The sequence below is a fragment of the Microtus ochrogaster genome, chromosome 8 (genome assembly GCF_000317375.1).
Source record: "Microtus ochrogaster isolate Prairie Vole_2 chromosome 8, MicOch1.0, whole genome shotgun sequence".
Classification (NCBI taxonomy): Eukaryota; Metazoa; Chordata; class Mammalia; order Rodentia; family Cricetidae; genus Microtus; species Microtus ochrogaster.
The window spans coordinates 18,909,808-18,923,240 of record NC_022015.1 but is presented as its reverse complement, the minus strand read 5'-3'; the positions used below and the strand labels follow the sequence as shown (position 1 = coordinate 18,923,240).

General features: G+C 45.8%; 1 protein-coding gene across 1 annotated transcript in view; it reads left to right on the top strand.

Annotated features, from left to right (window-relative positions):
• The first annotated feature begins 4,802 nt into the window (after window positions 1-4,802).
• Xpo6 (exportin 6) overlaps window positions 4,803-13,433 on the top strand; it is a 110,893-nt gene continuing 102,262 nt past the window's right edge. The window contains exon 1 of the mRNA XM_005351195.3: window positions 4,803-5,358. Coding sequence (XP_005351252.1) covers window positions 5,356-5,358 — 3 coding nt within the window. The 5' untranslated portion in view covers window positions 4,803-5,355. The remainder of the gene's footprint in view (window positions 5,359-13,433) is intronic.

The following is a 13,433-nucleotide window of genomic DNA, read 5'->3' as shown; positions in this document are numbered from 1 at the left end:
TTGGTAGAATGTCTTAGAACCAGCACTCTGGGAACTGGAGAGATGGCCCAGTAGTTAGGGACCCTTGGTAGAGCACACAAGTTCTGTTCCTAGCACCCACACAGAAGCTCATTATCACCTGTAAATACAGTTCCAAGGGATCCAGTACCCTCCTCTGACTTCTAGGCATGCTCCTGCATGCAAGTAGAATACAGAAACTCAGGCAGGCACAGACATAGAAATAGCTACATTTTAAAACAAACAAACCCCAGCACAATTCTTAGTAAAACAGGTTAGAGGCTAGAGCAAGCATCACCACACACTTGGTAGGTACTCTGGAGTGTTTGCAGGCTTTTATCTCCTCCCCCCCCATCTTCTATCCCAGTGGTCTCAACCTTCCTAAGGCTATGACCCTTTATTATAGACCCTCATTGTGACTCCAGCAACAAATTATTTCATTGCTACTTTACAATTGTAATTTTGCTACTGTTATAAAATACAATGTAAATATCTGTGTTTTCTGATGGTGTTGGGCACCCCCTGTGAAAGGATTGCTCACCCTTCAAAGGGTCTTGGTCCACAGGTTGAGAACACTGTTACACCAACCCTTTGCTTCTTTCTTTCACAGCACCCCTCTTCCCATAGCTAATTTAGTCACTTCTTCATGACTTGTTGCTTAATTGTCCTCCAGGGCAGTAACGACAACTTATTTATTTTTGAGACAAAGTCTCTCTATGTATTCCTGGCTGTTCCCGAACTCACTATGTAGACCAGGCCGGCCTTCAGATTCATAGAGATTCATCTGCCTCTGCCTCCTGAGTGGTGGAATTAAAGACCTGGGTCACCTGCAAATTTCTTTTTAAATGGGCAGTTAGATATTGTTTTTGCTACAATGTACTTCTCAATTGGGTCACAGGAGAACTGAAAGAAGGTTCAAAGCCTGGCGTCTCTGCCTTCATATTGTTCTGTCTTTGTTGCTTTACGATGTCCTGTTCCAGATGGGAGTATCCCCTCTACCCCCAAACCTGCAGTTACCATGGATTCCAGGAAAACTAGAGCTGTCATAAACACTTTTACACAAGGGGCTGAAATTATCACTAAGCAATCATAGGCCTCAAAGGACAGACCACTCCTCTACGAGGGTAATTATCTGTGATAGCAGGGCTGCTCCAGGAAGAGAAGACATTATCTCCAGGGAGACAACTCCCTTCTCTAGAGAGGAAGGTCCACCACTTCCTCCAACCTTGCAGAACCAGGACTGCTAAGATCTACCAGGACCACACCTTGATCAAGACTGCCTGATTGGGAATACCGCTCGCCCCTTGCCCCATTCTTCAATAGAAATCAAAAGCTCATTCAGATGTTTGAAAGAATGGTGACGTCATTCAGGGTCTCACCAGACTTCCTTATCTGTTCCTCTTCCTAAGTGTGGCCAATGTGCTCAGGACAGCTCTGAGTGTGGCCCAGCACAAGTTGTACACTTGTTTGTCACGGGGGTTCTTTTGCATGTTTTGTTCATAATTCCACTATGTGGCGCTCTAGCATGAACTTTGTGGATGAAAACTTCATGCTGCAGGGCTGAAAGCAGTGAGTGAGTGGTATTCCGTGTGGTGACCAGGTATATGCCTTGGTGGCACACACATCCTTAATTCCATCCCTCAGGAGCCAGAGGCAAGAAGATCTCTGTGAGTTCAAAGGTCAGCCTGGCCTACAGAGTGAGTACCTGGCCAGCTGGGGCTACATAGTGGGACCCCTGTCTCAAAGACCGAACTCCAAACCCAAACCTTTGTGCTGTGGTGTTGGTAGGTTGGACCTGCATGCCAGCTCTTTTGATTAAATATCCTCTCTGTACTGTTTCTTACTTCTCTCTTTAATTGGCTTATTGGGGGAAAAAAAACTCCATAAAAAAACCCCTAAGAACAGCCTCTTCTGACATCTGTAGTAGACCTCAAGAGACCATCTTAAACATCAGATTAGATTAGAGTCACTGATCTCAGACGATTAACTGCGTGGGAGGGTGTGTTTTGACAGGGTCTCGATGGCCCAGGTGGGCCTCAAATTCATTTCAGTCCTTCAGCCTCCTAAATGCTAGGTCTCAAAGTCGTGAGCCACCATGTCTAGTTCAGAGTTTTTTAACTTCATGAGAAATGCTAAATTTCTCAAGTAGATCAGTTTCTCTCTCTCTCTCTCTCTCTCTCTCTCTCTCTCTCTCTCTCTCTCTGTCTCTGTCTCTCTCTCTCATTACCCCCCTCTTTCATTTATTTATTGTATTCAAGTGGGTGCAGTAAAGAAACCACCAAAATGGTCACTCCATTACGGGGAAGGTTTTATTTGTTTGTTTTAGTTTTTGTTTTTTCAAGACAGGGTTTCTTTGTGTAGCCTTGGCTAGGACAGCTAAGGAACTAGCTCTGTAGACAGGGCTGGCCTTGAACTCACAAGGGTGTGCCTGGCTCTGCCTCCAGAGTTCTGGGATTAAAGGTGTGTGCCACCACTGCTCAGTCCAGGTGGAAGGTTTTTATTGTGAATAAGAGAGAAAATATCTAGAGGCTTCTGGAAGAGTCCAGAGCGGAGAGAAAATGTAGACTGGACGCGACCAGGGCTATTTGCAAGAGAAACAAGAAAGTGGGGCAGGCTCGTAGGTGGGGAATGGAAACGTCATGTGGCTTACTAGGAGGATGAGTGTCTGGGGGAGGGAAGCGACTCATGATTGGCAGGCCTGCGAGTTTTAGGGTAGAGGAGGAGGTGAGAAGGGCCAGGATGCTACTGTGGGGTCTTTGAAATGAATAACAGGAGCTTGTGAATAGGGACTATAGGGCCTGGGGGCTAGCGTGTGTATGCTGATATTCGCCACAGGTAGAAGTCAATGAAGAGCCATAGGTCCCTTTTGCCAGAGGAGAGCCACCTTGATGCTAGGATGATCAAAAGACAATTTGTGGGAATCTATTCAATCCTTCCACAATTGGGTTCTGTCCTAGTCATTATTTTATTGCTGTGAAGAGACACCATGACCAAGGCAAATGTTGTAAAAGTAAACATTTAATTGGAGGCTCACTTAGAGTTTCAGAGGGCCAGTCCACTATTATCATGGCAGGGAGCATGGCGGAACAGTAGCTGTCTTAGTTAGGGCTTCTGTTGCTGTGAGGAGACACCATGACCATGGCAACTCTTATAAGGAAAACATTTAATATGGGTGGCTCGCTTACAGTTTCAGAAGTTTAGTCCGTTATCACCACGGCAGGGAGTATGGCAGTGTGCAGGCAGACATGGTACTGGCTACATCTTGATTAGAAGGCCAGAAGGCAACAGCAAGTGGACTGTCTGTCACACTAAGTGACACTTGAGCAAGAGACCTCAAAGCTTGCTCCCACAGTGAGACACTTCCTTCTACAAGGCCACACCTACTTCAACAAGGCCAAACCCATAACAGTGCCACTCCCTTTGGGATTATGGGGACCAATTACATTCAAACTACCACAGTAGCTAAGAGCTGCATCCTGATCCACAGAGAGACAAGAGACTGGGTCTGGCCTGAGCTTTTGAAACCTTAAGACCCACCCCCAGTGACACACTTCTTCCAACAAGGTCACACCTCCTAATCCTTCTAATCCTTCTCAAAAAATGCCGCTATCTGATGATTACGCATTCAAATATGAGCCTGTGGGGGCAAGTCTGTGTAGTCTTCTGGAACTAACGGCCAGGCTGGCCTTGAACTGGCAGAGATCTGCTTGCCTCTGACTCCTGAGTGCAGAGCCCTGGGAATGAAGGTGTGTCTGACTCCTGAGTGCAGAGCCCTGGGAATGAAGGTGTATGCTTCCACTCCCTCTACGAGGGCCATTATTCAAACCATCACAGGTTCTGAGGATTGAATCCAGATCGATGGTCAGACATAGCGGCAAATGCCTTTACAGGCTGAATCATGTCACTGGCTCCTTGCTCCCATGTCCCTTAAAAAATTAATTTATATGTATGTTTGTGTACCTATGTATGTGTATGCCATGCGGGTGTGGGTGTAGGTGTAGGTATCTTGGGAGTCCAGAAGAGGGTGTTGAATCCCTTGGTGTTGGAGTTACAGGTAGCGGTGAGCCAACCAAATTGAGTTCTGGGAAGCCAACAAGACTTCTCTGGAAGACTCTGGATCCTGCAGCCTCCACCCTGTTGTCACATCTGGCTCATACAAGTTTTGTTTCTTTTAAGTCTTTCTAGAATTACTTTTAACTGGATGATAATAATGCAAAAGTAAGCTGTTACACAGTTGCTTCTCTTTTGTCCCCCTGCCCCGACTTTGTAAGTACCTTCCATACGACCAGTGGTTTGTGTCTGCTTTCTCTATAGGCCTCTTTTCATCGATCTATGACCGCTTTTGCTACTCTGCTCATTGGAACCTTTGTTCTCTGTTTTGTTCTATTAAGTATTGTCTGACTCTACAATTGAGGATGAAGCCAATTAAGATCGTGACACTGTTTCTTTTTCATCCTGTGACACTTTCTGATCTTAGCACTCAGAGCAGTGGACTGAACGAATAGAGGCCCCAAAAGAGCACAGTCCAGCCCCGCGGAACTTCAAGTCCGGTACCATGGTTCGGAAAGGCGCTCAAAAATGATTTGCGGAATGAATGAGCAACAGAAACGAAAGGGAAACCAACCCTTTACCAAAATGGCCGCGCGTCCCTTTACCAACGCGGCCGTCCACCGCCGCTTGGGCGGGGACGAGGTGGGCGGGGCCAGCGAACCGTCAGGTGCGGCCCCGCCCTCCTCTGCCCTCACTTGATTCCGGATTGGTCCGGTTCCAGCGCCGCAGCAGGCCGCGGGCTGAGGCCGCCTGGTGCTCGCCACTTCCGGCGCGCTGGGCTGTTGGCTGAGGGTGGCCGCGCGGGGCGAGCGGCTGCTGCAGGCGGCGCGCAGGGATGCGGATCGGGGCCGCGGCGAGGGCAGAGGTGGCGAGGACTGCGCGGGCCCGTGGGCCTCTTTCCTGAGCCGGCCGAGCCGCCCAGGCCCGGGCAGCCTCCGCCCCTTCAGCCCCGTCCGGGCCCGTCGCCGCCTCGGGCCGCGGAGGCCGGGGAATCCCTGCCTGGGCCCGCAGCCTCCTTCCTGGGGGTCGGGCCCAGGCGGGGGGCCCCGCACAGCTGCCTCCTTACCCCATTTCCTGCTTTTGCGTTTGCCTGGGGTGGGCCGAGGTCTGGATGAATAGCTTCGGGGGTCCTCGATGAGGCCGCTGTGCTCCTTTTAAAGGTGCCGGCGGGACCCGGGTGGGGAACGGGTTGTCTTTGCATGGGCGGGGGACTCCCCGAGCCTGTCGAGATCATGACCTGAACTGTGCGAACGGGACGCGTTGGATCCCAAGAGCCAACTCACCTGAGCCACCCCCTCCCCGGCCAGCATGGTGAGTGGGGTCAAGGACCCTGTTGGAGGGGTGGTAGTGGGCCTCGGGGCTACAGAGTTATCGCTTCTCCCTGGGGTGGGGAGAGGCGCGTGCGAGCCAGGCCGGTGACACACGCGTGCAGTGTGTGCTACCGGCTGTACGCTCCCTTCCCCCCTCCCCCGACTGGGTGTCTGGTTGGGGGGACCTTGTGAGCGCCGCGGGTACAACCCCCTGCCTCTGAGTTTGCTGTGCTCCTAGTGCAGCGAGTCGTGATTACCCGTATCATTAATTTATTGATGGCGTACTGTGTGCCATATCCTTTGCTAAGTGATTGACATATGTTTAGTTATTACACCACCCCCGGAAATGGGGGAGACTGAGGCACTGAGCAGTTAATTACTCTGCCCAAGGTCAAGCGACTCCTCTGGGACAGTGGTGCGATTTGAACATCAGCAGTCCGTTCTAACTGGCTGGATTTTTGGAGACCATTCTGCCCATCTGTAGGTTTGCATTTGGAGAAACCTAGAGTGCGATTTGCAGAGGTTACTGATAGAGATGATGGCAGAGTCAGCAGTGGGATCTTTGGACATCTTGGCCGCTGTTCTTTCTGCTTTATGTTCTGGTCCTTTCCCTGGAAAACTGCATCCATTCAGATCCAGCTCAAAAACCTTTGGAAGGAAGGTTACCCCTCTCCCCCACTTCCAGGCCCTCTAGCCGTCCGTCCGTACTCCTTTGGGTTTGTAAACTCACAGTAGTTTGCTTTCCCCATTGTACTGTTTCTGAGCCTTATCTGCCCATCACAGTTGGCAAGGTGAAGTTAGTTGTCTGATTCCTTATCTTCCTCAGTTTGGCATCTAGCCCATGATGAGTGGTTGATTGCCCAGCCAACATTTGAGCATCTCCAGGGATAGCACCCCACCCCTCCCCATTGCCTGGCAAGTTAGTGGTGTAGTGGAAATGTAATCGTTGGCACAGTTTTTTAACGCACGCTGGCCTAGACTGTCAAGACTAGACTGTCTTGAGGGGTGGGTGGGTAGTGTGTAAGGTCCTGGAAAAAAGATCTAAGGCACTCAAGTAGTCCTCCTGGCTTTACAAGCAAGCTGGGTAAAACACACCATCAAAACTGAGTAGCATGGTGTAATTTGTACTGCGGGTACTATATGTGATATATACGTTTATATATGGTGTATACTATAAAAGGTGGCAGATCTGTTGAGCTCTGAGTTCATTTGTACAATGTAGAGATGTTCTATAAAAACGTTCTCTAAAAATAATTCAAAGATAGAACATCTATGAATTCTTAACATTTCTTCAATAATTTTATAAAATGTTTGAATTCAACCCCCCTCCTCCAAAGACAGTCCAACTATGTAGCTCTCACTGTCCTGGAACTCTCTACATAGACCAGACCTTTACATAGACTAGAACTCAAAGAGATCCACTGACCTTTGGCTCCCAGGTGCTGGGATTAAAGGTGTTGGCCACTGTACCAAATGTTTGAAGATTTTAAAATTTGTTTAATTTTATGTGCATTGGTGTGAGGGTGTCAGATCCCCTGGAACTGGAGTTATAGACAATTTTGAGCTATCGTGTGGGTGCTGGGAATTGGACCTGGGTCTTCTGGAAGAGCAACCGGTGCTTTTAACTGCTGAGCCATCTCTCCAGTTCCAAGTGTTTGAATTTTTAAATTGTGATACAATATACTTAATCACTTAAATTAACTTACAGTTCACTGGCATTATGTGCATTATATTGTGTAGCTGTCATGGTCTATATTTCCAGAACCTTCCCCAACTGAAACATTGTACCCTGAAATACTAACCCCTGCTCCCTCCATTAGTAGTTCTGTTCCCTGGACTCCAACCACCAATTCCCTTTCTGTTTCTATCCTTCTAACCCCTGCACACTTTTTTTTTGAGGGGGGGTAGAAGGGTATTCTCTTTTTATTACTGCTTATTTCATTTAGTAGAGTATCTTCAAGGTCCATACGTGTTGTAGAGTGTGCAGAATTCCCTTCCGTCAGCACGAGTGCACCATTCTGTAAGTGTTGTAGGGTGTGCAGAATTCCCTTCCGTCAGCACGAGTGCACCATTCTGTAAGTGTTGTAGGGTGTGCAGAATTCCTTTCCGTCAGCACGAGTGCACCACTTTTGCTTGCCCATTCATCCCTCAGTGGATACCTGATTTGCTTCTGCTACAGTATGAATATGAATATATAAATCTTTTTTAAAATTAATTTTTATTTGATGTTCATTGGTGTTTTGCCTGCATGTATGTCTATGTCAGTGTGTCAGGAACCCTGAAACGTGGATGCTGGGAATTGAACCCTGGTCCTCTAGAAGAACAGCCAATGTTCTTAACCTCTGAGCCATCTCTCTGGCTCTGGGTGTACATATCTTTTGGTTAGTTTTAAGTAGTCTTTATATGCTGCACCCTAGAGAATGTCCATCTTTCTAGATAGATCAGTGCCTTGCCCTCAGGGAACTTTGCATGTTGCTGGGACAGAATTTTGTATACAGAGCTAGTAAGTTGCCCTTGTGCTCAGAAGGCATTAAGAGCATGATTAATTGAATAATTAATTGTGAAGCTGTTGATTTTGTATGTAGAACTCTATTTAAGCATGCAGAAAGAAGCCACTGTGGGTGTGAGACCAATAGGATCTACTGTCATAACCCTAATGGTTCATCAGCAATTGTTCCAGAAGATGATTGGGTGGTGCGGTCTTTGTCTACTAGTCAGGAAGCCATTGCCTGGTTTGTGCCTGACAGAACAAGGGTCTTTTATTGGGAATCGCAGCCCTTTATTTCAATAATTATTTTTCTCTTCATTCATACCAGCTTGCAGTGCGACTATGTGGAGATTGAAGGGTGGTTGTATACCAGGCAGGCTTTGAACTCACTTTGTTGCTCAGGTTGGTTTTGAACTCCTGTCCTTCCTGCTTGAGCCTTCTATAGGTGTGTGCCAGTAGGCCTGGCTACATTATGGCCTTTAAGATAATTATTGATCTAAATGCATGTGTTTTAAATGTCTTTTTTTTTTTTTTTAAATGTGCATTGGTGTTTTCCCTGTTTGTAAGGGTATCAGATTCCCTGGAACTGGAGTTACAGACAGTTGTTAACTGCCATGTGGGTACCGGGAATTGAACCAGGTCCTCTGGAAGAGCAGCTAGTGCTCTTAACTGCTGAGCCATCTCTCTAGTCCCTTAAATGTCCTTTAAAAATGAGTAAAATGGCACAGCAGGTAAAAATTACATTTCTGATCAGGTACAGTGGTGCATACCTGTAATCCTAGTATTTTGGTGGCTCAAAAGGATTGCCAAGAGTTTGAGATCATCTTGGTCTGAGTAGTGCGTTCCAGGTCAGCCTGGGCTCTTCGTGAGACCCTGCTTTAACCTCCACCTTCCACCCTCTATCATATGCCAGTTATTTTTATGTGCTGCTTTTACTCGTTCAGTATTAGTTAACTACAACAATCCTGCCCGGTTGTCACTAGCAGAGGAAAGGCAAACAGATGTAGGGTACCTGCTAGCAAGCTGTGGAGCTCTGCTGGAAGGCCTCTATACTTTGTTACACTCTGAGCAGCATCATGGGAAGGGTAATTGGGAGTGCCACCCACCCTTGCTTTGTTGGCTTCTAAGATTGGCAGGAGTGGGACATGGGAATAACTGAGTTAAAAATAAACAAAACTATCACTGTAGCTGGAAGGATCTTGAGCTGCACATATACTACCACTTAAAAAGATTCATAGTTACAGAGCAGAGTTACTAAGTGGCTAGATGTATTCAACTCCCTTTTTAAAAAGTTAACTTTTTTTTTTTTTTTTTGGTTTTTCGAGACAGGGTTTCTCTGTGGCACTCGCTCTGTAGACCAGGCTGGTCTCGAACTCACAGAGATCCGCCTGCCTCTGCCTCCCGAGTGTTAACTTTTTGTCTGCCTGTTTATCTGGATACTGCATGTGTGCCTGAGGCCAGTAGAGATCAGAAAAGGGCATCAGGTCCTCTGGAACTGGAATTACAGACTGGTGTTAGCTACCATGTCGGTGCTAGGAACTAAATCCAGATCCTCTTCAAGAGCAGGCACATAAGTGAAAGACTGAGCCAGCTCCTTGAACGCTGTTTGAAATGACTGAATCATTTTTGGTTGACTTCTGAAGTTTAATTTATTGACTTATTTTTTTTTCCTTTGCTGAGAGTTGAACGTAAGCCTCACACATGCTAGGCAAGCGCTCTACCACTGAGCTATATTTCCAGCCTTTATTCTGCAGTTCTTGAGAGATGTAACATGTTAGTGGTTCCTTCTAACCTTTCTGAAAACTGGTTCTCAATATTGAGTGAATTGCTGCTTTATATAGAAATTTTGTGCAAGATTGAGCCCTTGCTTAAATTAGCAACCTTTTTTTGTAGAAGTGTGTGTGTGTGTTTGTTTGTGTGTCTTGTAGTACTTGTTAAGTCTATGTAGACTAGACTATGTAGATTAGTGGCCTTGAACTTGTAGTGATCCTCCTGTCTCTACTCCTAAGTAGAGTACTTAGTATTTAGGAGTAGAGACAGGTGTATGTCACCGTCTAACTGACATGTTTTCTCCTCCAATTACTTAAGATGGCTTTAGTGTGTGAAAGCCTAATGACCCAGTTCTATTCCTGGAACCCACAGAGGAAGGGAAGAACCAACTCCACAATGTTGACCTCCACATGTGTGTCATGAGAGCATTTACCCACACTCTCACTCACACCTCTCTCCCTCTCTCTTTCTCTCACACACACTGGAGTGGGTTTAGGAAGATTGCTTAGTTGAAAGAGTACTTGCTCTGCAAACATGATGCTCTAACTTTAATTCCCAAAATCCACTTAAAAAGTAGTTGTAGCCAGACAGTGATATTGCACACCTTTAAACCCAGCCAGCACTCAGGAGGTAGAGGCAGATTTCTGTGAGTTCGAGACCAGCCTGGTCTTTAGAGCGAGTTCCAGGACAGGCTCCAAAACTATAGAGAAACCCTGTCTTGAAAAACAAAAAAACAAACCAAATGAAAACAAAAGCAGTTGTAATCCCAGTGCTGGTGATGCCCAGATCCTGGGCCTGCTGGCTAGCCACCCTAGATATCTTAGTAAGCTCTAGGCCAATGAAGGACCTTGTATCAAAAGCAAGGGATCCACTGATGAATGACACCTGTGTTTGATATACGCACCCCCCCATTGTATAGATTAAAGGTTGTTTTTCTAATGTGGTCCCTGCAATGAAGACAAAATTAGACCTTTCACATGTGATGTGTTGTACTGTACACCGTGTTGTGGGAGACACCATGTTACAAGACAGGAAGCAAGCAAAGTTCAGTAGTGCTCAGAGGTCCCGTGTTTGGCTGTGCCATTGGAGACCGTCTAGTTCAATATCAAGAAATGACTAGCTAGATTTTCAGTTCTTCTAGCCATGCCTTAACAACCTTTTTTACTTTATAATTTGTATGTGAGTGTGGGTATGTGCACTTCATGGTGCATGTGTGGAGATCACAGGAAACTTTCAGGAGCCCCTTCTCCCACCTGATGGAGGGAGTGTCTTTCTGGGTTCTACTGCTGTGCTGTATGGTCCTCGATCTTCTGGGTGAGTCTCTTCTCTTTGCTTCCTATCTCAGTATAGGAGTTCTGGGATTATAGATGTGTGCCACCATATCTAGCCTTATATGTGGGTTTTGGGATTTGAACTCAGGTTGACAGGTTTGTGGGATTGGCCTCTTTACTCTCTTGAGCTATCATTTCAGCCCCAAACTTACTTTTTCCCCTCTCTTCCTCCCGTTATCTATCTATCTATCTATCTATCTATCTATCTATCTATCTATCTATCTATCTATCTAATCTTATCTATCTTATTTATCTGTCTATATTTGTATTTTGAGGTAGGTCTCATTAAGACCCTGTTGGTTCCAAGATCACAGAGATATGTCTGCTTTTGGAGTGCTGGGATTAAAGGCCTGTGATACTACTTGGACAAGCTCTTAATTTTCTTAACCTTTTTTCTTTTAAAATTTATTTTATGAGTGCTCTATCTGCATGTATACCTTTATCATATCCCGCTATATATGGTTGTGAGCCATCATGTGATTGCTGGGAATTGAACTCAGGACCTCTGGAAGAGCAACTAGTGCTCTTAACTGCTGACATCTCTCCAGCCCTTCCCTTTCCATTTTATAGTTTGCATTCAAAGCATTGAAAGGTTAGATATCTTCTCAGAGTCACACTGCAACCAAATGGTAGATAGCTGGGATTCAAACCCTTGCTTTCTGGGGTATAATTTAGAACATTTGCTTTTAGTATGCATGAAGACTCCAGTGCCAAAAAGAGAAGAAAAAAGATCTAGTCTCAAAACTTGTACTTTCATGGCAGTGTTCTACTTGCCTTGGAAGCGAGTGAGTGTAGTGGGGAGATGAGACACATTCTGATAGCTAGAGATGGCGATTGGAGTGATAGTAAAAGATAGCTTATGTGCAGAATCTTTTTGCCCAAGGAATGGCTGCTTGAGATTAAAGGAACTAGGAGAGGGCATGTTTGAATCTTAAAGCTAAGGAAGGCAAAAGATCTTCCAGGTAAAAGTGCTTGCGTATGGTTTCAGGATCTCTCTCTCACACACAAGGAAAGAATGGTAGGTGTCAGGAGACTGGAGGGAGAGTTGGGTGCTCTGACTTTCTAGGCTCTCAAGGCATTACCTACCTGCCTCACTCTAACACATTGTTTCTCTCATCTTTAAAAATCATTTTTGCCTTTCACTGTTTGAGATGTCTAAGCTATCTAAGTTGTTCTCAAACTCCCAATCCTCCTGCCATGGCCTCCCAAATGCTGGATACTTGGCATCTATCACTGTGCTCAGCCTGTGTTAAGAAAGCATCAGATAGATTGATTGACCCATGGTGCTGACTTGTGTGAAGCAGCTGGACAGTATGATGCATAGGTCTTTTGTAGTTAACTAGTTGATGGAAGATTTCTAGAACTACCCTAGAGTAACTGACAATTTCCCTCAAAGGAAAATAGACAATCGCTGTGTCTTGATTTCACTGGTGAAATAGATAATATTGTCTGTAGGATGTGCCAAAGGCCTGCTCTTGGATGTGGGATTCAGAGTGGCCTAGAATTTACTATGTAGACTAGGCTCCTGAATTCTGGGATTAAAGGTGTGTGCTACCATGCCCTGTGAGAATTGTCATTTTAAAATCTCTTCATTGATCAGTGAAGAAAGGGGAAGAAACTAAACTTAAGTTACTTAGGAAGTCATTAGCATGGATACTGGGAATAATTACAAGTTTGAGTCAGTTGGTGATTTGGATTTGTAGGCGTGAAGGGTTGAAAAATAGAATTAACAGATTGGCCATGTGCTGACAAAATACTTGATTTGGCCTTGTCTATAAATAGATGGGAGGCTGTGATTGAGGTGATTGGTGCCTTGCAATACAAGGTCTAGTTGAAGACAGCTGAAGTTGCGGAGAGTGTGCTGGTATAGTCAGGGGCGAAGAGGAAGTATAACTGTTTCTCTGCTTTTTTTCTTCCACTGCTGATGTAGCTCAGAGCTTTAGGTGAATTAGGCAAACACTACCATATAGTGGAGTTGTGCCCCCTGTCATGTGTCTGTTTTAGCCTTCTTCTCCCCATTTCTTCATAATTCATATTGTAGATTAACCCCCTGCCCCTGAGACAGGGATTCTCTGTGTAACAGCCCTGCCTGTCCTGGAACTATCTCTGTAGACCAGGATGGCCTCGAACTCACAGAGATCCGCCTGCCTCTGCCTCCAATGTGTTGGGATTAAAGCCACCACTACCTGGCTGTAGACTGACTTTTTAAAAAAAATTTATTTATTATGTATATAGCGTTCTGGGCACCAGATCTCATTATAGATGGGTGTGAGCCATCATGTGGTTGCTGGGAATTGAACTCAGGACCTCTGGAACAGCAGTCAGTTCTCTTAACCTCTGAGCCATCTCTCCAGCCCTAGATTGACTTTTAAAGGTATTCTTAGTATTTTATTTTGTCCAAGATTCTTGCTTTTTTTCCCTTATCTTTTCCCTTCCCTTCCCTTCTTTTCCCTTCCCTTCCCTTCCCTTCCCTTCCCTTCCCTTCCC